Source organism: Eucyclogobius newberryi, unplaced genomic scaffold (genome assembly GCF_026437365.1).
Source record: "Eucyclogobius newberryi isolate DKJ021-1_F unplaced genomic scaffold, fEucNew1.0.hap1 SCAF_20, whole genome shotgun sequence".
Lineage (NCBI taxonomy): Eukaryota > Metazoa > Chordata > Actinopteri > Gobiiformes > Gobiidae > Eucyclogobius > Eucyclogobius newberryi.
In genome coordinates this window covers 20,398,473-20,422,520 of record NW_027315835.1, presented here as the reverse complement: position 1 = coordinate 20,422,520, position 24,048 = coordinate 20,398,473, and the positions used below count along the sequence as shown (strand labels likewise).

The 24,048-nt window shown below is 39.4% G+C and overlaps 4 protein-coding genes across 4 annotated transcripts; 2 read left to right on the top strand and 2 right to left on the bottom strand.

Moving 5' to 3' along the window:
* The first annotated feature begins 86 nt into the window (after positions 1–86).
* pgp (phosphoglycolate phosphatase) lies at positions 87–1,379 on the top strand. The gene is made up of 3 exons (XM_072455773.1): positions 87–804; positions 871–1,245; positions 1,295–1,379. Exons 1-2 carry the CDS (start codon positions 213–215, stop codon positions 1,194–1,196), a joined length of 918 nt encoding a protein of 305 aa, XP_072311874.1. The 5' UTR covers positions 87–212; the 3' UTR covers positions 1,197–1,245; positions 1,295–1,379.
* Positions 1,380–2,068: 689 nt separating this feature from the next.
* Positions 2,069–5,854, top strand: bricd5 (BRICHOS domain containing 5). The gene is made up of 6 exons (XM_072455774.1): positions 2,069–2,621; positions 2,903–3,040; positions 3,114–3,263; positions 3,390–3,497; positions 4,433–4,583; positions 5,391–5,854. Exons 1-6 carry the CDS (start codon positions 2,568–2,570, stop codon positions 5,483–5,485), a joined length of 696 nt encoding a protein of 231 aa, XP_072311875.1. The 5' UTR covers positions 2,069–2,567; the 3' UTR covers positions 5,486–5,854.
* A 51-nt stretch (positions 5,855–5,905) lies between these two features.
* On the bottom strand, positions 5,906–8,394 carry mlst8 (MTOR associated protein, LST8 homolog (S. cerevisiae)). Its single transcript, XM_072455772.1, has 9 exons — positions 8,344–8,394; positions 7,912–8,084; positions 7,758–7,809; positions 7,517–7,679; positions 7,115–7,190; positions 6,888–7,040; positions 6,684–6,808; positions 6,426–6,589; positions 5,906–6,339 (listed from the first exon to the last, which is right to left on the bottom strand). The coding sequence occupies exons 2-9, from the start codon at positions 8,038–8,040 to the stop codon at positions 6,221–6,223; spliced, it is 981 nt and encodes a 326-aa protein (XP_072311873.1). The 5' UTR covers positions 8,041–8,084; positions 8,344–8,394; the 3' UTR covers positions 5,906–6,220.
* Positions 8,395–10,021: 1,627 nt separating this feature from the next.
* Positions 10,022–14,537, bottom strand: meiob (meiosis specific with OB-fold). The gene is made up of 13 exons (XM_072456238.1): positions 14,446–14,537; positions 14,297–14,354; positions 14,031–14,162; positions 13,882–13,954; positions 13,611–13,806; positions 12,309–12,409; positions 12,055–12,107; positions 11,797–11,892; positions 11,562–11,654; positions 10,793–10,937; positions 10,526–10,712; positions 10,315–10,401; positions 10,022–10,246 (listed from the first exon to the last, which is right to left on the bottom strand). The coding sequence occupies exons 1-13, from the start codon at positions 14,500–14,502 to the stop codon at positions 10,136–10,138; spliced, it is 1,389 nt and encodes a 462-aa protein (XP_072312339.1). The 5' UTR covers positions 14,503–14,537; the 3' UTR covers positions 10,022–10,135.
* Positions 14,538–24,048: the final 9,511 nt, after the last annotated feature.

Genomic DNA, 24,048 nt, shown 5'->3' with positions numbered 1-24,048 from the left:
CACTCTTTAGTATAACTTCTGTAAAACGGCCTCCGACCTCAGTAGTTCCAAAGGGAAGAGGGCGGAGCTTCAGCTGCTGACTGCGCCTTTAAGCCGGTGCGGAAGTCACGTTGCTGAGAAGGTCACTCTTTTCAAGTGTATTTTGACAGCAAATGAATAAAATCAGACCAGAGCCCGGAGCGTAGACCTGAGCGCCGTCGGAGTGAAGACTAATGTCTGGGACCAAATGCACGCGGCTGAGCGGGGCGCTCATCAAACAGGTGCTGGACTCTGTAGACAGCGTCTTGTTTGACTGCGACGGCGTGATCTGGAGAGGAGACCAGGCTGTTGCTGGAGCTGCAGAAGTCATAAACCTCCTCAAGAAAAATGGCAAGAAAGTATTTTTCGTTACCAACAACAGCAGCAAGACGAGGAAGCTGTATGCGGACAAAATGTCCCTGATGGGTTTCAACGTGAGCGAGGACGAGGTGTTTGGAACCGCGTACTGCTGCGCCATGTACCTCAGGACGGTGTGCAAGATCCAGGGGAAAGTGTACCTCCTGGGCAGCAATGCCATGAAGCAGGAGCTGGAGGCAGTTGGGATCCAGCAGACCGGGGTAGGACCCGACCCCATCACCGGGAAACCTTCAGACTGGGCCAACGTGCCCTTGGACCCGGAGGTGAAGGCGGTGGTGGTCGGGTTTGACGAGCACTTCAGCTACATGAAGCTGAACCGGGCCATGCAATATCTGAACCAGGGCTGTCTGTTTGTGGGGACCAACAGAGACTCCCGGCTGCCCCTGGAAGGAGGCAAGGCTGTCCCAGGTAGGTATACTTTGTAGTTTAAGTAGGCAATTTATGAAATGATTCACTGATTTGTGTTCTTCTTAGGTACTGGATGTATTGTGGAGGCTGTGGAGGCGGCAGCCCAGCGCCAGGCCCAGACTGTGGGCAAACCAAACCAGTTCATGTTTGATTGTGTTGCCTCTCAGTTTGGTGTGGAGCGGGGGCGCTGCATGATGGTTGGTGATCGCTTGGATACAGACATCCTCCTTGGCTATAACTGTGGTCTGAAGACTCTGCTCACCCTCACTGGGGTCAGCACTGTGGCAGAGGCACAGGAGCATCTGAAGAGCAGCTGTCCAAAGAGGCAGGGCATGGTCCCTGATTACTATGTGGAGAGCATTGCAGACCTGTTGCCCGCTTTAAGGGAATAAAGCCTTGATCGGGAACAGAGGTAGACATTAATGTCACTCACAGAAAGAGGTTTATTGCCATTGTCAACAGAATTCACAAACATAGGAACTTGGTGCAGCTACAAGTGACAGGAGACATGAGTCAGGACACTGTACATTTTAATTGATGGCACACTCATGAAATTAGAATTTTAACTTAATTCCAGTAACACTATTTGCTTAATCATATGACTGAAGTTAGTACTATGAAGTTTTACTTCTAAATCATTGTAGACAAGTAATCTGTGACCCTTCAGATATGGTGCAATCTTCTGAAGCAACTCGAAGTCAAACTGAAGAAGGAAATGACAGTTTGTAACAAAGCTACCTGGTACAAAAGGACTTTAAAAATCTGAGCTTAAGGCACTGAATTTGAGCAGCCATTGTATCGGTCATATTATTTTTTTTTACTGTTTAAGTTCTTTTAAAATTGTATTATGTAAATGTGCAGATCTATGGTTTACACAAGAATTAAAAGTTTTTAACAGTATGTGCTTGGTGCCGTTTATGATCATGTAACATTAACCCAGCTAACATTTAATTAATTCAAATGAGATTATTGCGATTCTGATTGCCACCCTGAACCCCAAAGGACAATGTATTGTATTTTTTAGAATATTTCAGTCAGTTCATTTTTCGGTGTGGAAACGGGACCAGTAACTCTGAAAAAGTAGTCCATTTATTCTATTCCAAATATTTGTCATCAATTTATCAATGGGATTTACTGACAGCACAGATTAACCCTTAGATTACGCCCTTCAAACCCATGTTAGACCGTATTTTAACTTGGCATGCATATCGCTACATGCATGGAGACAGTTAGCTCCTTGATTAAAAGAAAAAAAGGTTTGCCACCGTAAATCACCTTGGCCTGTCATCACCTGGGTGCCCAAAAGTCTAATTTAATCTTTCTTCTGATGAGAGAACCTTTCCGATCGGTGCCTTGCCCCAGCCCTTTGTCCATTGTCCTGACTTGGACCTCATGCCAATCGCTCTCATGTCTGTGTGTACGTTTGAGGTGGGGAAACGGGGGGGCCCATAGAAAGACAGGTGATGCTAAAGCAGTTGCCATGACAGCGGGCGAGGAAGACAAACGTAGACTAAACTTGTCAGGATGTCATAGATTAGTGTAAAGCAGATGACAGATTTGAAGAGAAGTGCAAAGACTGTTGTTGGAGGCAGAGGAAGGGGGGGATGCCCACGAGACGAGCAGGTGGGGGAGGTCTGAGGGGACAAAAGATAGGCTGGCCAGGTGTACAGAACCCCAGTGTGCTCCGGACATGATCACTGCTCCATGACGGGGTAGCTGCGAGAAGGGAGACAACCGAGTGAGGAGCCGAGACGGGACGCAGGATGGTGAGGTGCTGGAAACATCCCGAACATCATTTGGACCAGGCACACAGCACAGTAAGATATTCAGTTTATCTTTCATTATTCAACAAGCAGGAATAGTTAGGATATTGAACAAATCAAAACTTACAGACAGAACTCAATGTAAACAACAATAAAGGGAGTTTTTGGGGACAGTCCATGCCAATGATGCTCTATTGTTCTCATCAAATGATTGGTTTTTGAACATTTATTGCTGTCGGTCAATAGGGTAAACTATCCAATAAGTGTTCAAAAGTGTCTGTAAATGGATGCACAGTATTTATAGATTTTGTGATTATTATTACTATCTTTTTCAGGATGGGGACCCGGTTGTTTGTTCTAAGTTCCGTTATCCCCACAAGGCATTTTGGCCCAGTATCACAGCAGTTCTGCTCCTGTTTATCCTCGTCTTTGGTTTAATTGGACATTTCTGGACATCGCAGCCATCCACCCAGGTGTGACACTAACAAATCATTTCAAAACTGTTTGGAATGTGAAAAGCTTACGGTAACAGTTATTGATTTTTAGACGTTACAGATTGTCAGATTCTCTTCGGAAGATCAAACTGGGATTGCTCTCAACCAATCAGCAGTTGTGGACCGGCAAAATGATATTGTGACCTTTCATCTAGCGTCGCCAGCTAACCAGAGATCCACAGTGCTTTTTGATATCAGACAAGTAAGGCCAACTGCTCCGAGTTACAGAAAAATACAGTTCATACGACTCAAAAAGAAGCTTGATTGTGTTTAAATATTCATGAAAAGAAGTATGTATAATGCAAAATATGATACTTTTCCATTTTAGGGTTTGATTTGTTACAAGCCAGTAAACCAAAAGACCTGCTTCCTGCAAAAGATGGAAAAGTCTGACTATGACAACGTACGCTCCTTTCTCCATCAGCCAAAACAAAAGGTAATTAAGGCTGACATTTCAACTCTGATATATAGTGTAATGGACAGTCTCACGCATTTAAGAAATATGATACTACATAAGTCGAGTGAGGGGTTGCCATTTTAGTTTGGCCAAAGTCTATGGTGTTCAACCTGACCTTTTTAACGGCGAGTCATACCCTTATCCCCCAAAGTGGTGCCTCACTGATCCTTCTAAGTTTCATAGGTTTTGCATGACTTGTTGGTCACTTGGTACAAAGGGAGAGGTGAAGCGTACGAGGCCTTGAGAAGCCTTTTCGTCCGTGTAGCAGGATCCTTGGCTCCCGGTTCTTCGTCTACAGATAAATTCCTCAGCACATCTGATCTTACAGCCCCTCTGCACAGGATCTTCTTACAGGACGTAGCTCACAGGACTGGAGCTTTGGATTGGGCACAATAGTCAGTCTGTGTGAGGGCTTTTTGGCCACTACCACTGTTGAATTAAAAACATTTGTTGAGGGAGGGAGCTTTAGTTTGATTGCCATAAGAGCAAGACATTTTTATTTCAATGGGACAGTGCATATTCTGTCAGGCTCACATGTATTGGTTTTAGGATATTGCTAGTTTCCTTCTGTAGTCACCGTTCTGAGGAATTACTCTTTTAACGTATTGTGTATTCCAATATTAAGATTTCCGTTATAATTGTATATGATTGTATTTGTCCCCCAGAGGTACTATAGTTGTTTCTGACTCTTCCAGATGAGAAAATCTGATGAACCACTCAAGCATAACAGCAGTTTTAGTGTAAGTGGTGCAATCAAACCAAAGCTTTGGAGGTGAATAAGAGTACAAATGTGAGGCCTTGTTGACCTCATCCACAAAGTCAGTCTAATACCGGCTCATGTTTCAATTCAGCTGTTGTGATGACAGTATGACTGCTTACTCTTTATAGCATAACACTGGTGTTTGTCCATGCAGGCTCAGTACTATCTAATTGTGAACGAGACTCTGAGGCAGACAGAGTTTCTAAGCGTTATTGGATCGAGTCTGGTGGACATGTCCACACTGGAAGAACCGCTGCAGCAACTGTGCCTGGACAGAACCGTTCACTGGACCCAGAAAACTGATGGTGAGAATGAACAATTAAGACATGGACAAAGTCTAAAATATAATAATTATAATAATTTGACAACATTTTGGTATGTCTCCAATTTAACAACCTAAAACGAAGGTTAAGTTTAAATTGTTGTTCCAGTAGATCATACAGATAGATTAAATGAAAATTGTCCATTCTGTCCAGGCCATTTGGACATAAAAATAAGGTTTAGCTTGTTGCAGAGAAAAGGGGGAGTGAACTATAATTGAATAATTGAGGTACAGCAACCTTTCTACTGCTGCTGTTATTTCACTTTGAGTTAAATAAACAATCTGTATATTTGACAAATGCGAATACAAAAAAGTAAATACTAAAGGCTTATTTATATTATATAAACTGGTTGCAGAACCGCTTTAAAGTTTCTGAAACTCTCAATGAGTAATTTCCCCCAAGAAAAAAGAACTGGAAGTCAATGGTCGTCCTTCCTGAGACTGTCGGCAAGCATCAATTCTTATCTAATCAGAAATGTCTGAGGGGGGGAAAAGTAAGGGCTGCATTGCAGTGTCAAGACCATTTCCCAGATGGGTAATTGGTGCTCTCTTGAAGAAGCGTGACCGTTCCATGTCTTCCACATTTGCAGGCAATAATTCTTAATGGAGTCACACACAAAAAACTGTAAAACCATTCTTCATTCTCTTTTAATTAATAAAATATAATATTCTGATCAATAAGCAGGTGTCACTTTGGACTTTCAACATGATTGCAATGTTTGCATGTATTGGTTTGTTTGCAATGTTTGCATTGCACAGGGCTTTTTATAATGGTCTTCCTCCTTCCTAGGTCCAGGCAAACAGAGGCTGGTTTACTTCTGTATTGACATCTGCTTCCCCAGCAACATCTGTGTGTCTGTGTGTTTCTATTACCTGCCAGAGTGACGTTAGCGTCTCATCAAATCACAGACAAAAGCAGGGAAACTAAGATACCTTTCCAGGTACTTTTACAAAAAGGAAGCCTATTTCCACTGTGGTTTAATGTGGCCTGTAAACAGGTGCGGCAGTGTATTTCAATGCTTTTGAGAGTGAGAGCTGGAGACAGGCTGTCACAGTTATCACCAAAGCCTTCATCACTCCCTTCCTGGATTTTACCCGCTCTGGTGGCATGCTGCACGATTACATGGGAGAAAATCCCCTTTTCTACATGCCACTGACTGTATTTTGTGCAAGTCATTATGTGTAGTCATTTTCACGGTGTGACTTTGATCTTCTAAATAAAAGGATATGGTATATCAGGAGCCAGATTTTGTATGGTTGTTACACCTGCATTTACATGTAATATTCATATAATTAACTATGTCATAAATCACTTAGCGATTTAATTAACAATTCACACATTTGACTATGGCACATCAATGTCCCAATATGTTTTCACTTGGTCCCATTCACACACTACATAAAAAGTATGTATTTTTGTATTTTGTGCTGTACTAGCACTACTGTACAAGTTATAGCCAAGTTTTCTCCACAAAGACCTTACATGCGTTATTATAGGCCAACTCCACAGGGAAAAAACAAACAGTTTTTAGTGTCTTTTGTTCCACCATTCCCTGATAAAGCACCGGCCTGACCATATTCCCACCTTTAAGTCCGCTATGCAGTTATTTCACTGCACGTTCAGCCGAGCACACTGTCGTTGAAGGCAAGACACACCACTGCCTTTTGGTGGCCACTATATTCTCTCTTGATCTCTCCCGTCTCCACACACCACAGGCGAGCAAGATTGTCTGAAGAAGCTAAGCACAATAACAAGAAATAAGCAAATTACAATATTGTATTGGCTTCTGTATTGCTAGCATTGATTTGGTTTTAGCTCACTGACCTGTCACTATATACTGGGAGTCTCCAGAGAAGGCACAGTCCCACATCCAGCCTCTAGATGTCTCTCCGGGGTTGTTGCTCTTTATACTCAACTCAGTCATAAGAGAGAAGTTAGAAGTCCTCCAGATTTTGCAGGTCTGGTCAGCTGAACATGTGGCCAATAGACTGTGGACAAAAAGGAAAGTTGCATGCATGAGGGCAAATCCTAATATGATGTTACTGATGTCTTTTACTTTACTATACTGTGCAAAAGACTTACGTGGAATCAGGGCTAAACTTGCAGCGAAGTGAGTAGCGCTTGTGCGCAGGAATCTTTGTTTTTGGAATAAGCTGAGTCACCTCATCACCCATGCCTCCAGCAAGGTTCCACACATAACAGTTTCCCTGCAAGAAAGATAAGAAAACAATATCGTAAGTGAATGATACGTAATGCACCAATAAAAAATGACCTGTGTATACTGACCGAGCTGTTAACAGCTGCCATGTAACTTGCGTCTGGGTCAATGTGTACAGAGTTTATAGAGACTTCTGGCTCAGGAATGAGCTGTTCGTTGTGGTCAGTTTTCAGATCCCATATATGAATCACACCACTCTGGTCTCCGACAATAAGTTCTGCCTGAAAGCAATAAAAAGATTGACATTTAGTAGAGTAATAGTAACAACAATAACAACGATAGTTTCTCCTTGTACCTGGTTTGGGTGGAGGCACACACAGTTAATAGGAGCATTGACCTGGAATATTCTTTGGCACTGCAAATTTCTAGACCTGTCAGAAGAGACATTTTTATTTTGATTATAACTACAAAAAGAGACAAGTATATTGAGGACATTAAGTACAAAATACACAGAATGAAATGTACATAATCAAAACATAATTTCAGTAAACTTTTAACACCAATTTTAAGGTATTTCCATTTATTGTGAGGTAGTAGGCATTACCCAGCCCAAATTTGAAGGGTGTCAAGCCTTGTTTAAAACTATTCAATCAACTATCAATTATCATTATTAATATCAATTTTCCCTCATATCATCTGGGGACTCCCTAAAATCCACCACTGTGCTAATCAATGGGTTAAGGAAATGTTATGCTACCTCAAATCCCAGATACGAGCCATGCAATCTTCTCCTCCTGTGTACATCCATCGGCCATCTTCATGAAAACCCACAGAGGTGATGTTTTTGCTGACTCCGTCATAGTTAATTACAGGGTTGGGGTTGTTCGAGTTCAGATCATACATGCGAATGTGTTGGTAACCTATAATAGTAATAAACTGAACATATTAAGCAATCCACAGTGTACAATCCTATCCAAAGACATTATGAGGAAACCAACCTGCAGCTGCTATCATACTTCTGTCAGGTGTGACTTCAAGTGAGTTCACCTGCTGAGGACAATTGTTAAAGAATATTATATGTTAAGACTTGTTATAGTTACATTAATTCAATCTATGACACATGTTACTAGTGATTTAACTGTTGAAGGATACAGAGTCCTGATGCTGGACTGTTCTGGTACATATCCCGCTGTGAGCCTGCCAGAAGCGTACAGTGTGATCATATCCAGCCGTGGCCAGAATGACAGGATCACTGCCCACTGTCCCCTGGTTCACATTCATGTCAGACCGTTGTTTAGTCACGGCTCAGGCACCCGCATTAACCACTGTGAAATCACACATATGTAAGGTTTGGAGTTTGGTACATTTGAATTTAATAAACATGATTCAACAGATCCCACTATTTCTGCAGTTTTATGCTAAAGATTTCACAGCTAACTCCACCAAGTTTTAAACAAATACCACGCAATGTAAAAGCTATGAAGGAAAAAATAATTCAAAGTTGTAAAATTAAATATGGACACAGAACAATAACCACAAATAACCCTCGTGTATAAGAAATAAGATCTGTAAAGTTTAGCTTACCTTGCAAGGCCTCGATGTTGTCCAAATTGGTACGTCACCAAAATGTGTCCCGCGGACGCACTGACCATAACGTGAAGGTTCCGCAAAACTAACCCTAGGCCAATACTGCCACCTTTTGATTAATCTAACAAGTGCAGGTCATTTCTAGTAAAAAGCCTATTTGTGCATTCCGAAAGGCCCCCGTGGGTTTAAAAGTGCCATATACGTTTTTACACATGAACGTGCACCAGAGATGAACCATCCACGGCATGATCAGAGGCCCCGCGGGGAATGTTTGAGCACAATTGTTGAAAGTGTTGGAACTCATTATTTTTCCCTGCAGGAAGGATAAGGAAATAATATCATAGCTAAAGGGAAATGACACACAATACAATACATTTTTTTTAATTTATTTTTTTAAGACTTGTGTGTACTACTACTGACTGTAGTTGCGCCAAGATCATTGTGTACAGAGTTCATAAAGACTCATGAATTAGTAAACAAAGTGTGTACTTTAAAACTTCTGTGCTCCAGGTGAGGCTCAAACTCACAACCTCGGTCTTATAAGTACCGCGCGCTGAGCGATTGCGCCACTGGAGCCTGTTTCAAAGAAGAATTAGACATTTTGAACAATGTACAAATCAGAATCAGAAAGTTTGTTTGCATGATTGCAAGATGGTAATTTTGTTTTGACAGATGAAGAATGGGAAAACGCCTGTACTTCACAGGAATTTATATATTATATAAAATCCTACAAAGTTTCAGGTTTGGAGGGAGTTATGTTGGAAGAATGTGACTCGCTCTTTTATAACCCAAAGTGTCAAAGTGCACATTATTCACGGGGAGGGGTGAATGTTGGAGGGATTGTGGTTGCTAAGAGGCTCACCATTGTCATGTGTTCTAGGACTGTTCTGTTGCACAAAAATATTGGACAGAAATTAACAATGCACTGCAGACTGTTTTTGACATCCCCATCGGTTTTAGAACTATACAAAAAAATATACAAAAAGGTCAACAGCACCAAAACGCCTTTTTCTAGAGATCTGACACTTTAATCAGTTATAGTCAACATGATAAACAGCAAGTACAGTGAATAGCATAAGTACATAATGAAGCATGTCTTCCTTAACAAATTGACAATATTCAGGTAAGACTAAAAAAAGAGATGTTTTGTCTATGTTTGGGTTTCTATCTGTGTAAGTTCTGAGGCCCTGACAGTGTTTATGTGCACGTACATGTGACCAGACCACGTTGTTTTAGACTGAGTTTTAGTTGTTAACCAAAGGAGTCATTGCTAACAATAACTTTTAAACATTTTATACTTGGGTACATTAATTTTACGTGCTGAACAACGCAATATTAGCTCTTGCAAACTTAACATCAAAGATTTTGCTGCAGGTGAGGCTCGAACTCGCAACCTCGGCATCACTCTGCAGGTTACTGTCTTATAAGTACCGCGCGCTGACCGATTGCGCCACTAGAGCTCTGTCAAACCCATGATCCCCCCATCATGATCCCCCACAAGACAAAGAGCAGGCTGATGAGCATCTAAGGTTTATATTGATCAATTACAATACACATTTCAAATACATTGTTTGCAGTATTTAGCAGTAACATTTCATCAATCTATAACTTTTAGAGAATATTGAACAATTAATCATAAAATATTGAACAATTAATCATGAAATAAGGCAGTTGTATAGGTATTTTATAATAAATAAATAAATAACTTCAATATGTATAATAAATAAGGCCAACATATACTATTTAGAGCAGTACAACAGAATGTTTAGAGCTCCTCCACGTTGTTAAGTCACATTCTTTGCAGCGTAGACATGTGCTGCGTCACCTCTGCAGGATCGGCCAAAGAGAACCCCAGGATTATGCCTTTGGTCCCAGGCTTCATCTTATTGGGTGGAAGCATCTGTAAAAATCAACAGGTTGATCTCACTTAATCTTTTTTTCTAATACAATACAGGAGTACCAACTTACCTTTACATATATTTTGCATCTTTCCAAAAGAAATCTCCACTTCAAAGCTGTGCATTCATTGTCGGTCAGATTTGTGAACTCTTCTGTCTGCACATTGACAATAACAGTTACTCATTTTCTTTATTTGCTTCATAATGAATTCACTCTTTCGTTAGTGATCCTTTTTTGTCTTTTCTTTATGTACGTCTCCTTTACTGACAGTGGTACTTACAGTGCAGCCCAGCGTCTTCTCTGCCACTGGACTCCTGAAGATGCAGCCCTGCAGAGTGCCGGTGTGGTCAGAGACGTCCACGGGCAGGTCAAAAACAGCAGCCGCAGACAAAGCCTGTCCTCTTCCTGGACACATCTCATTGGTGCAGCTCTGCCTGTCCTCAGACGCCTGGTATTTGCATCTGGTGCTGCGACAGGCAAATCCACATTTACATTCAGGACATTATATTTGTTCGTGTTCTCTTGGAGCGTTTGAATGTGGCGTTACCATCGCGTTCGAATGACCTTGGAAACAGAGGCGTCCACGTCCAGTTTGGAGATGAAGCCGTATGTGACCCCCAAGAACGGCTCAGATTCGTCCTTTGCCTTTTGCTTGAGCTGGTTCACTGTGTAGACGTCAGTGATGGACTCAACTGCAACAACACCTTCAATCAGTCTGTAGTATTCCTGGGGTTGTACAACATGTTTTATTATTACTATATCAAAATCAGCTTTTGTCAGACGTTTATGTTGGTATTTTAGTGTTTCGATTATTGTGAGAAAAGACATCACGATTTAACAATAATTCATGAACAGTGAGGGTCTGACCTCAACTTTAATGAAATGTAACTTCAAGTAAGTAAATGTGACAAAAACAGCCAAATAAAACAGCCAAAGATTATTATTTTGTGCTTCTTACTTTGCTTATTATATTGTGACCTGAATAATAATCCTTAAAGTGGATTTACAGTAAATATAAGGAAAGATAGAGGTATTTTAAAGGTGCAGTATGTCATTTTCTGAATTTCTGACGTTGCTAGTTACTGATCAGATCTGTGGAGAGGCGAGTCTAACAGTTTTTAAGGTCAGTTCTTTGCTATAAAAACACCTGCAACTAATGTTAAATATGTTTAATGCCATACTGTGGAGGATTTCCATGGAGACAAAGAGCGCCCCTACCAGAGAAGTTACGTATTGCACCTTTAAAGAATCCTAGAGCGATTCCTAATACAAAATGTTGGTATGAAATGCTATTAAAAATCATTTCCCGCACACACCATGCACATCCTCAGGCTTCTCCTCTTCTTCCAGTCCTCCAGCCTCTGAGAGCTCTTTGGCGTAGCTGAACAGCAGACCGGCCTCTCTAGTATCTAAACAAAAGAACTGATTTACCTCAAAAGCAACAAAAAGCTTCGCTCACTGGAAACCACACCGCACAGCAAGAATAAACTATTTACCCCAAACACTTCTATCAAAAGGTACACGTACTAAATGTTATGGATATTTCCTTACCTGGATTGACGGTGATAACGGTCTTGCAGTTTATAGTGGCTACCATGGCGTTTCGATAACTGTCAAAGCTAATCCTCACGTCGGCTAAGAAGAGCACTTTGAGTGAAAGATAAATGTAAAACAACATTTAGTTACATCTCAAATGTCCTTCTCATGCCTCTCATTGGTCCCTTGTGTTAATGTGATACGACAGGCCGGAATAACGGCTGAATAAAGATTGGTTTTGCGGTGGAGAAGGAGCTGCAGCTGTTAACCTACCCGTCTCTTTGGGCATCAGGGTTTGCACGAGCTGAATGGCCTCTCTGTCCCAGCTGTGAGTGATACAGGGGTCAGAAAGTGACTCTAGGGGGGGGTCAAAATCAAACACACATGCGCTTCATCACAGCGGAGGCAATTTGTGGTCGAGCAAAGATACACACTGGTGGTTTAAAAGCTAACCGAGCGGCAAAAGTAGTGTGTAATAAAGTAAAAGAAGAAAACGTTATGAGGGTGTTTGGAAGAGTGGGACGCACGCGACGAGAGGGAAGGAAGGCACGGAGTCATCGAAGAGCTTGACCTCCATCCTCTGCCCTCTGCGTCCGTCCGAAGTGGTGAACTGCTTCAGCTCCCCGATCTGAAAAGGCAAAAGCAAAATGCACTTCATCAGCTGTCTAAGTGCAGGGCCTGGCCTCCAACTGAACTTCACTTTGGTTTCTTGGTTTCTATAGAACCACAAGACACTATTTGAAAAGGCAATGCAATAAAGTTAAACATGAACTATGCAGAAGGGCTTCTGTCAGTAATTATACACTTTAAAGTCAGAACTGCTCCAGCGGGATTTGAGCACTCATTATTTTAAGCTTTTATTGAAGCTACGCTACTATTTGATATCGTCTGTTGAATTATTTAGAATACTGTTGTTACAAAATGTTTAATATACACATTTATTGGAGATTATATTTTCGTCTTTGTCCGCGCAGTCAAGCGTATGTACATGATGGCTGTAAAGAGAATTGTAATGAATAAATGTTTGCTTGCTGTTTCCAAAAATATACAGTAGCAACACAATATTGGACGACTAATGAAATGTGGTTTAGTAGTAACGTACATGGGACAATCTCCTTCACTTACTTTACTATTACTATTTCGATGAGATATTCAGAGTACATTCTGTAAAATCCTTCATAAATGTGCTAAAACTTGTTCAAAATTCCAGAATGGAGGCAAAATGAAGTCGATTTTATGGCATTTATAACACATTTTTCAAATATTTAAATACTTAAGGCTTGAGTCTTTATAACAAAAAATAAGCAACAATTTTGAATTGCTAGGGTAGATTAGTTTTGTTTTTCTATAACAAAAGAAAGCTTCAAAATTTTATTTGAGCTACACAAAAGTATACTTTATTTATGTATTATGTCATTATTATGTCATTATTATTACAGTGTATTTATGAAGCGTTTAGGGAAAAGTACTGTATGAAATGTATTTGTAGATAAAATGATAAACTATTATGAGGTCAACATTTCTGTACGTATTTTTTCAGTAAAAGCAGTAAAAACATCAGGATTTTGCCTTCACTGTATAATGTAAAATACAATAGTAATTTTTTTCAAACCGATATTAGTTGAATTATTTTCATTTGCCAAAACAACCTTAATTCATCATATTTTGTGATAGTTTCAGGTTAATACCAAATTCTCCATTTAAATCACATCCTGTTCCACTTCACTTTTGCCTCCATTACAGACATTTGAATATGTTTTGTTTTTGTCTAATTATTTGGATTCTAACGCACTCCACCTTCACATACGCCTGGCTAAGACGTATCTCACCGATCTTACAGCCGCCAACACATTGATGATGGTGCCGTCCAGCGTCCGCCCGTTGGCCATGATGTCCCGAAGAGAGTAGAAGTCCCAGGGGTCTTTGACTGGCAGGTGGGTGAGACGCATCATCCTCTCAATCACGACCATGTCCGCACAATTCAAAACATGGGAGTGGGCTTCGGTCACGGTCAGTCTGTAGATGCTTGAACAAAAAGGACATGGAAATACTGGCATTTTATCAAAGCAAAGCACTCCAACGACTTTTTTTTCTCAGTACCTTGGAGTTGTGGGGCAGAATTTGTCGGCTTTCTCTGGGTCTTTGTGAGTAATTAAGGGATTTTCTATTGTGACTGAACAAAAAAATAACAAAAAAACATGTAACAAGAGTTTTCATGGGTGAATGACAGAAATGTTATAGTTTCTTACCACAATCTCCAATAGAAAAGCTGTTTATGAGGCTATTAATATATAATCCACTTCCCCAGGCAGAGACATTGATGAAGAAGTCAGGAGAGTCTCTGATTGTGAATCCAAAAGTGTGTCTTTCTTCACCAAAATCTGCAAAACACAAAGACAATACCACGGCATACCGCTAGAGGCCGCTACAATGCAAGAAAACACGAGGCTTTCTAGAGCTGTAAAAACTGCTCTCGTATGAGAATTAAGAAAAATACAATAAATACATCACTTACTTTTTCTGTCAGGGAAACTTTTGCTATCAGTTTTCGAAATGACAACACCTGCTAGCTTCTGTCAAAAGAAGAAGAGGAATAACGTGGCGTTCAAATGGTAAGAAAACCTGAAGAAAATGCATGGAAATGTGGTTGTTAAAAGTACTCACGGCATGACTGAAGTTTGGGTGCAGTTCTGCGATAGCTATGTAGTTTGGAGCTGCCATTTAGCTTAAACTGAAGACCCCGTAAAAACAAAAAAGAAGTGTTATTAATTAGTGTTATTAATTTATTATAGTAGGGAAACAACAATGGCGATGACTAACCACGTAGAACGAGCTAGTAATGAAAACTGAGCATGCTAGCCAAATGTTCAAAATAAGTTAATAATGAGTGTGGTGGTAATAATGGCATCGACACATTTAACAATGAATAGGCTATTTGAATCGGAACAAGCACTTTTATGTGTTTAATTGACAAGTTATCTTACCTGTTTTGTTTTTCAAAAAGGACCCATTTGGCGCCACCACGGCCCAGCTGTAGCACGCGACCAAAGCACGCGTTTGCGTAACTCGAGAATAACTTTTTTAATATATTTTTTTTAATTTTAGATTAATGTACCCATAAATATTGTTAAAATGCATAATACTTGGCAGTGGAGTTTTTCTATATAGATGAAAAAAAAAAAAAAACATCTATATAGTTTTCATGTTTTTAGGCCCAATTTCAAAGCTCCTCCCACTTTCAGATTAGCCTGCAAATGCACACAGTATTTGTAATTTTGTTCATTGTTGTCAGTTAATGTCACGAAAGTTCCCAACCTATTTTGTCTCGAGTAGATTTTGTCTCACACTCCAAGTAGGCGTACCCCCTAACTCAGGTACTGTGCAATTCTATCTGTTTTCTTTAGTAATATTGTCATTATAGCCTATTATTGCATTATCCTGTTTTAATTACATTTATGTCCGGAAATTTCCAAATATCCCTAAAGCTGTAACACTTGCTGATGCTTTTCAATTGCACTTTTTGAAATCTAAACCCTGCTGGGAAACACTAACATAGGCTACAATAAACCTTGGTGACGTCTCACCCTGGATCACCCTGGCAAGCGACTTTTCTTCCTCTCGCATAGCTCACTGATGACGCGGCATCTTAGGTTGCAGCTTTCTGGTTTATTTTGATAACACAAATCTGACACTTGATATTTTTTTTATGCATGTTTGCAGGGATCACAGATGTAATTGTAAGCCCAAACTGGGTGTCACTGCCTTGTTCCTTTTCCACGGTGACTAATGTTTGTGGTTGGTGTTGGAATAGGATCTCAGCCCTGTGACTAATAATGATTTTCAAGCCGTGATATTTTTGTTATAGTGTGTCTACTGGCAAACAGCCATACGGTCGTTTTACCCATGATACAATTCACAAATATAGCATGAGATATTGCAGTAAAGGTCATATGCATTATGGAGTATTGATTAAGGAGCCTATAATGTAAAAAAGCCATGATTAAATTCACTTAATACTGAAGAATCAATTTGTGATTTGCACCTTTGGAAAAGCTATTCAAATGAAACTCCATTTTAAATTCTAATTTCATTAGGTTTTTCTCACTACAGTTTGTGAGTCCATTAATCAAAGCATCAGATAAATCAAGAGGAACTTACTTTTCCAATGATACATACATAATGCACCCGACGCTCCTGTAAGCCAGTCATCAATCCTGCTTCGATCCAGCATTTTGTGAGCCGATTTTAATATTAGTTTGAATTTTTTATGATAAGCAGGCTTTACTGTCACATGTATGTGTATATGCTTCTCCTCACTAATCTGTAAATGTGTCCAGGATCTGAAGGGACCACTGGAGGAATGCTGTGATTGGCTGCTCTCGGTGCCACAGGTCATCTCTCCAGAGGCCTCTGCGTTCGACCACTCCTGCAGTAAATCCATCATACGTAAGGTGTGTAGTGCAAGTCTGTGTACTTTTCTGCCAATTTATCACGAGGTCAGAAGCGATTTTTATTGGAGGCTGTGAAAAAGATGCAAAATATTGACTTAAATGATTTTAATTTGAAGGTACATATTACACTCGTCCAGCTCTATAGTTTTTTACTAAAAATGATCAGATAGAAAATAGAAAATCAAGTATATAGATCTTTATTAATTAATTAGTCATATTTTAATTGTAAGATTTGTTATAAAATAAACTATAGGAATTATATAATTTCATTTTTTGATAAGAGAAACCCTAAACTGGATATGTGTTTTGTAACAATAATATAATAAGTGGTGCAGCTTTTGCCACTTGCACAATATAACTGAACTGCAAATAATGAATACACTTTAGGTGATTTTGTGTCTTGTGTTTCCCAGCTGTCCCGGACCTCGATGGCACCAGGCAGGAGATTTGTGGTTGAGATGTCCACCCTTCCTTTATAAAACATGAGAGCGCAGGAGGAAGCAGAGGCACCAGTGTGCGCCTGCAGGCATGGCAACACAAAGACAACACAAGCCAAGCCCATGTAGTGCACGGATTAAACATCTGTAGCTGGAGTCTTGGCTTTGTTGGCTGAAAAAAGAGAGAAGAAAAGGTACATTGCATCCAGGAAGTGCATAAATTGACCACAATGTTTTTGAAGCATTTAGCTGACATAAGCATCTTCAAAGTCTTGTAAAAAGTGCAAAATACTGCATTACCTGTTACTATAATCTAAAAGGAACAGAAATATATAACAATATCATAATAAATAAATATATTCAAGAAAATGAGGTTGTTGCGGTTAAAAGGGCAGATCTCAGTTTGCAATGTGTATGTTATTTGAGTGCAAATGTACAGTGTAATGTTTTAAACAGTGTTAAGTTGGCTATAAGTGGAGAAAGGAGCAAATAACATAAGATAAGCTCTTCTTTCCGCTCCTTTTCATTAGATTTTAGTATGATTAACGGTATGTCTGATTATGTCTTTCTATGTCTTGAAAGAAAACTAACTCATAATAACATAGCTGACATAGTGGACGTGCCACAACATAATGGAATAACAATATTACAAATGTATTCATTATGAGTAAGTTCATTATGTCTCATTATGTCCTGTGGATTGTCATGATACAGTAGGTATGATGGATGCTTGTTTTTGCAGAGTAGGTCAAATACCATTGGAATTATTCCAGTTCATTACATGTCAGGATAAACAGGATACTTCTACTAAGTATTTCACTTTGAGGATATTAAAAGGAAATGCCCTTTGAGTACATTTTTCTGAACATTTAATATTTAATAAAGTCCATGTAAGTACAAATAGTTCTTCATTCTAGGGCTGCAACTAGCAATCATTTTGCTAATCCATTAGTACATAAATTATTATTTTTATTAATCGATTAGTTGTTCAGACCGCAATAGTCATGTATTGAAAAGATATTTACATTTGGCCCAGATTAAGTTGTCGTGAGGATCCTGGTGGAGCACATTTATGGACAAAAGAGTGTTTACATCAAATGCACTGAATTTACACATCATTTTCATGGAATTGCTGCTCAGTTTCATTCATCAAACTTATTTTCTCAGCTCATGGCATTTTTTGAAACCTATGTATTGACCAGTTAACGATTATTCCATTACTAAATTAGTTGACAGTTATTTCAATAATCAATTAGTTGCGATTAGCGGATTAACTATTCGCAGCCCTTCTTCATTCTGTCAATTTGTTTTATTCAATCTACTGTTGCTGAGTACTTTGGACTCAACATAAACAGCACGATTGTTGAAGTACCCCACATGATTGCAAGTATTAGTCATATATAATTAGTCCCAAGTGAGGAGTGAAATCACAGTGGAAAACCCTCTATAATAAAGCCAATATTCGAAGAAAGAAAAAAAAAATAGGTCAGAAGTTTCAGAGCCACTTCTATAATAAGATTAATAGGTCTGGCTGACCAACACCCAACCCTACAAAACGCTAATTGGATAGAATAAAACAGTCACTTCTGTGCCCCAGTCTCAAAATATACAAGATCATTTCCTATAGCACTAATCTGGAAACATATTGTTCTATGAGCTGTGTTCTTCTTGGCTTTGACGTGCCGTTTACATCCAAGTATAGCTTTTGCAGTCGCTGGCAGCGGTCTGGTTAGTCTTTATTGGCTCCCAGAAGTGGACGACATCCAAAGTACAAGCCTATGTGTACACTGTAATTTCCCTGCCACCTGTGTGACTGACTTGAACTCCCAGAATCCCTATAGTACAGAGCCTGAACAATACGCTCTGTCTCCTCTTCGTCGCCGACATCCGCAGACGCGCAAACGGACGGCGGACGTAACTTTAAATAGGCTTTAATAGCGTGCTGGTGAAAAGTAGCGAGGGTGGAGAAATTATCGGATCGCTCATGATGTCAGTCAAGCATGCTGCCGATTGTATTGGACATAATGAGAGGGTATGTAACCGCAGCGTCGGCCATTTTGGCTCTGTTAGCGTGCGTAGCGACCTGTTTCGTGAGGTACGTACGACAAAAGCATGACATGATTTCAATTGCGTTCACGTCTGCTTTCTACTTCTTTGAATTTGCAAAAGAGCCAATGAGCCGCGCCGATTTCTTAATAGTCAAAAACAGGTACCGCCACCTTCACTCCCCGCCCAGCCATGGCCTCATTCCAAGTTAGTGGCCCGCTCAGACAAAAGCTACATACATAAGTGTTCTCACGGGGGAAGGGCGGAAAGTCAGGCACAAGCCTTATCGTACAAATCATATTTTTATGTCGAGTATAGAGTGTAGTTTCCCTGATCCATGCTTTGATTTCTTCCCTCCAAGAATTTACGCCGCTTTGTCCTCAAAACTTTTTATCCACAAATCTACCGATGTCAATTTAATGTTACCCAGAGCTTTCAGCCATTCATCATTTTAACTGTGGAAAGAGCCGGCGCTATATTTCTGCTACATCAAAAGGCATGTTGTCCTGGACTATACCACTCATGTCCTCACAGTGACTTGTCCATGTTTGACAGAAATATCACGCTCCCACAACTTTGACCTCAAAAGTCTTATTTTTAATTAAAACAATATTGGACATGTTGCCTTTTTCCCTTAAATGACGAGGGGAACACATTTCTTCGATTATGGCGGAGAGATACATGAAACAGCAGCCCCGGTGTCTTTGCTGCATGTGTCTCCACCAAACAAAGGACGGATTATATTTTGGAGGGTCGGGTCTGAAACGTGGTACGCCGTGTCATGCTATGGGGCAGGACACGCTGCTCTTTACGAGTTGATGGTTATTGATCTCAGTGTTGCTGATTTTATGGGATGTGGCTGTGACGCCGTGGTGTGCGAAGCCTAATCTGTACAATACATGCACTCGAGCTGTTGTTGATAATGAAGTTTCTTTTCATTTTAGTGAGTGAACACAGTTTATGAGATGAGGGTTAACCATGTAAAGAGTTTTCACACAGCAATGTGTCCTTATTAGCAACTGTAGCTATTTTCGTCAGTAAAAAATACTAATAAAACAGAATTTAATTTATCTTTGATAAAATATTAACACAAACAATTATTGTAGGATGAAAGATTTTAAACATTTTCTTTTGTTGTATAGGCCAAGACACCATGGTTGACATTGATAATAATAATGTTTTTTTAAGTCCTTATGACACATTAGACTAAAATCAAAGCCAAACATTTTGCCTGTTTTACTATTTTTGATGATTTTTATAATGTCACTTCCTGGTTTGACATGGCCAGCAAATCTGACATAGGTAGAGATAATTCTACAACTGTTACCTAGCAACCAGATTGTAAACAAGGGCCAAATCCATTTAAATCATACAAAAGTTATGATTTGACAAGTATTAACACATGACAACGCCTTCATTTTGTTAAATGATTGTTTCAAATGTGTTGGTGATATGACATAGGCGGAGGTATTCTGTTGTAGAACTCAGCACTACTTCCTGTAAACCTTTACTAGTCAACATTTCTTCAAACTGCTTTAAAAACTATGATAATCATTTACCACAGGGACAATCTCGCCAAACAACGTCATCATTAGAAAAACATGAGAACCTATCATATGGGCTTTAATCAATCAAATGACTAAACTACTATAAAATAACATCCTTCATTTGAGCAGTGGCATATCTTCATTTATTGTTCTTTCAAGTCAGTTCAAATACATGCATTGGAAGCACTGTGTTAATTAGTCCTCTATGGAAATGTGTTGAATATATTAGTCATAAGTAAAACGGTCCTTGTCACGGCTTTGAGAAATATGCAGGGAAGGTATTATAAGCTTCTGCAGACAACCAGAAGCTCTTCGGTTATTTAATGTTTCAGAACAGCACACGCTAATGTTAGGAAAAGGTTGTGGTTTGGCTTCAGCTTAAATTAATTGACTTGTTTTATTACATTTTCGGGTTTTCCTGGATTAAAATAAGTCCTGGGAGTTTTCACTAACCGTAAAAAGTTATGCCGTCTCTTCATTTTTCCATTTACCTTGGTACGTTTGTTAATGCGTTTGTAATGATGGTCTCAGAAGCATAAAGTACAGAAACATTTTATGTGGGTTCCTCGTGCATGGTGATATCATCAAGGAACAATATGGGGCTTTTTACATTTAGCATAAGTAACAAACACGAAACATAGCCACCGTCACAAAGTAGAGATTACTTACTTACTTAGCTCTTGTTAGTGAGTCAGATACACAAAATATATAACAATATTCCATTGTCTTGTATGAACCATGGGATTATGCTGCCATACCACAACAAAATTGCAGTCAGCCTTATGGTAAACCAATGGAAATTTTAAGATGCTAATGTCTTGAGTTAGCATCCCACTCAAAACCTTAAAAAAAAAAATTGAAACACAGAACTTAAACTAAACGGTTTGTAGCATTCCAAACTTATTCCTCACTTTCCTAACGCATCCTAATTATGCCCCGTGATGTATTTATGAATACTTTTTAACACATTTCAGAGCCAAGAGCAGAGTTTTGGCTGTCATGCTAATGCTAACAACTATTAGCATGCTTTATAATTAGACACAGACAGCACACAGCACACTTTTCCACATAAATAAGTAAATCCTGTTTTCCCCCCTGGATAGTGCATTGTAAAAGCAGAACTTTTTGACACAAATCAGACTGCTCTGTTCTGTTTTTATCTTCAAACATTGTCTATTGCTGACTATTGTTGACAAAGAACCTGATAAGCTGATTGGCTGTCCTTTGGTGGTCCACCCTGCTTAATTTCTCCAACTGAAAAAATGTCCAGAAACAAGTTAGACACATTTATACATATACAAACTTGCTCCTTTCACTTTTATAAATGAGGTAACCCAGTTTTAAGGCAAAGTGCTTGACGTGTCTTGCCCATGGACACAATGGCAGAATGGATTGCCGGTTGCACATCAGCTATGCCTATAACCTACTGTATCGTCGCTATGCTCTGTGTTTTCTGAAATAATAGCTGTCCGCCGTCGGTTAGAGTGGAACCGCAGCGCTCTGATCTTATGTCCTATTGGATGTCGCTACGACCTTCTCCAAACCCATACACCCCCATTACGGGGCACAGGCTCCGTCTCATCGGCCCCTCAGTGCTCCTCCTGCAGGAGCATCACATATGGAAGACATCAGCCCGCTTCAGACCAGCATCCACTAATAACAACGTGGCTCGCCTTTAATAAAAAGGAATGGAACGAATTATGGTTGCATCTTGGAGCAGCAGATTAGCCACTGCTGCCGGGCCAAAGCGTGCGAAGACGTGACGGAGGAAGAGGATGCTTGCGATGTGATTGGGCAGGGCACACAAACCAATATGTCTGCTGGGGGAACACACAGAGAGATATGGAGATGAGGCCATGCTGTGGGCAACTCAGAGTCAACCACTGCCGTCAAATCGCGTTACACTGAGCCCAGATGAACAGGGAAGTACCGTGCTCGCTTTAATTTGCAAATGAGTGGTCTGTGGAATGAGATGCTGATATTTTGGATACCGCAAAAGCGTAATTTCAACTGACTGTGAGGCTTAATAGAATAGAATCAAAATACTGAGAGATTTTTCTTGCATTGGATTAAATTTAAAGCATGCGAATTTGAGGAGAAATACTGTACGTTGCAAAGGATTATGGAAAGAAGAAGAGTTTGGGATATACTACATGGATGGAATAGTAACAGCTCTGTAAGGATTGTTGTGTTTCGACCTCATGATTTGACCTTATTTTCAGAACATCTGTCTGAAGAAACCAGGAGTCTTAGGCAGAAGGCGATGTTGACAAAAAATGTAATCATCCTTTTGTAGTCCATAAAGTTGTAAAATGTGTTGCATAAATGTGAAAGGACTTAATTAACCCCCAAACTACAGACTTATCCCTTTATACTTTTGCTTGAAATGTCACACTACAACTTTCTTTATTTTTGTCTGTAATTCTTGCAACGTTTTCAGACTTAACAATAATATTAAATAATAATATTGCACATCCTCAAAACAAAAATGTTCTACTCTTATATACATACAGATACTTTTTACTTTTTGAACTGGACTGAAAAATAAAAAATATTTTTCTTATGGTTTTAGTCTGAGGGGTCTTAGCTTGGAGCATGCGTGGATAAAAATTACATTTCTTTATCAAGAATTTGACACTTTAACAATTCTCAAAATGTTTGTATTATTTTTAATCTGTTTATTATTTTATTTAGGCGTATTTTAATACTTTTTCTCATACTCATTGAATTAAAACACAGTTAATATAAATATATTTAAAATTTAGCTAAAAATCATAAAAAAATGTATCCCAGAATAACAGTCCATATTCATGCATCAGCAGCAAGAACACGAATATGTACATACGACTTGGGTTTTGACAAACCTCTTTTAAAAGCTGAAGGTGAAGTCACTAAAAAAATAGTTTTAGGGACTTGTAATAAAGCAAAAATGTCCAGGTGGAATCCTTATAAAAGTCCTATTAATTTTTCATTTTATTTTAAGATAATTTGTCACTTGTGGGTTTAGAGTACAAACTGACCCTGATGTTTCCTGAATGATTGATTTGACAGGAAATAAGAGGGTTACAGCTTTATATTTCTATTACATATTAAGCAGCTTCAGAGTTCCCTTTTTATGAAATAGTGGACAAAATGGAATGGATATGAAGAAAATGTCCAACGTCCCATGCATGGGATGCATTAAGCGTAAAGGGCAGGCCAGATTAAAACGTCAGGGTTGGCCGGATGTGGCCCGCGGGCCACATGTTTGACACTTCTACCCTTGTGTAATGTCACTTCCTGTAATTTTCTACCGACTTTTCAAGTTTTCTCCTCAAATAGCCTCTTGGTTGATATAAAACCATAATTTATATTTACAACAGATACACCAAATAAAGAATGTTTTTTTAAAAGCATACGCACAGATACTTTTACTTGAGTATATTTTGTTCCTGTTTCTATACTTTTAGTTAAAAGTGACAAAAAGTGTGTCAGTCCTTTATAATATCTAAAAGCCAAAGTTCAATTCAAATGTTCCTCATGTGGCAACCTTTTGGCTACATAAACAATGGAATCTTTTATTGAATTTCCTTTGACTGCATTGAATTTGTCACGCCACTCACATTTCAGCTCTTAGAGGGTCTCTCCACTTTGCTCAGACCACCACCGCTCACAGCCTCACTTACCCACACGTTACATTGTTGTGTATTTATGTCAAAGCAGACATGGGTGACACGGGTGAAAGCCGTCGCTTCATCCTGGGTGGCCACGCTCTAGTATTATACGTTAATATGTGTGCGTCTCCTT

What these genes read in the sequence shown, in the direction of transcription:
- pgp (XM_072455773.1), top strand. Translation starts at nt 213, where the DNA reads ATGTCTGGGACCAAATGCACGCGGCTGAGCGGGGCGCTCATCAAACAG. An exon ending in AGGAGGCAAGGCTGTCCCAG is followed by an intron (nt 805 to 870) that starts GTAGGTATACTT and finishes TGTTCTTCTTAG; the next exon opens with GTACTGGATGTATTGTGGAG.
- bricd5 (XM_072455774.1), top strand. Translation starts at nt 2,568, where the DNA reads ATGGTGAGGTGCTGGAAACATCCCGAACATCATTTGGACCAGGCACAC. An exon ending in TGGACCAGGCACACAGCACA is followed by an intron (nt 2,622 to 2,902) that starts GTAAGATATTCA and finishes TATCTTTTTCAG; the next exon opens with GATGGGGACCCGGTTGTTTG. An exon ending in TCCATCAGCCAAAACAAAAG is followed by an intron (nt 3,498 to 4,432) that starts GTAATTAAGGCT and finishes TTGTCCATGCAG; the next exon opens with GCTCAGTACTATCTAATTGT.
- mlst8 (XM_072455772.1), bottom strand. Translation starts at nt 8,040, where the DNA reads ATGAATGTGAACCAGGGGACAGTGGGCAGTGATCCTGTCATTCTGGCC. An exon ending in GCTCGTATCTGGGATTTGAG is followed by an intron (nt 7,191 to 7,516) that starts GTAGCATAACAT and finishes CTCTTCTGACAG; the next exon opens with GTCTAGAAATTTGCAGTGCC. An exon ending in CTCCCAGTATATAGTGACAG is followed by an intron (nt 6,340 to 6,425) that starts GTCAGTGAGCTA and finishes TATTGTGCTTAG; the next exon opens with CTTCTTCAGACAATCTTGCT.
- meiob (XM_072456238.1), bottom strand. Translation starts at nt 14,502, where the DNA reads ATGGCAGCTCCAAACTACATAGCTATCGCAGAACTGCACCCAAACTTC. An exon ending in AGAAGACGCTGGGCTGCACT is followed by an intron (nt 10,402 to 10,525) that starts GTAAGTACCACT and finishes GTCAATGTGCAG; the next exon opens with ACAGAAGAGTTCACAAATCT. An exon ending in GATGCAAAATATATGTAAAG is followed by an intron (nt 10,247 to 10,314) that starts GTAAGTTGGTAC and finishes TGATTTTTACAG; the next exon opens with ATGCTTCCACCCAATAAGAT.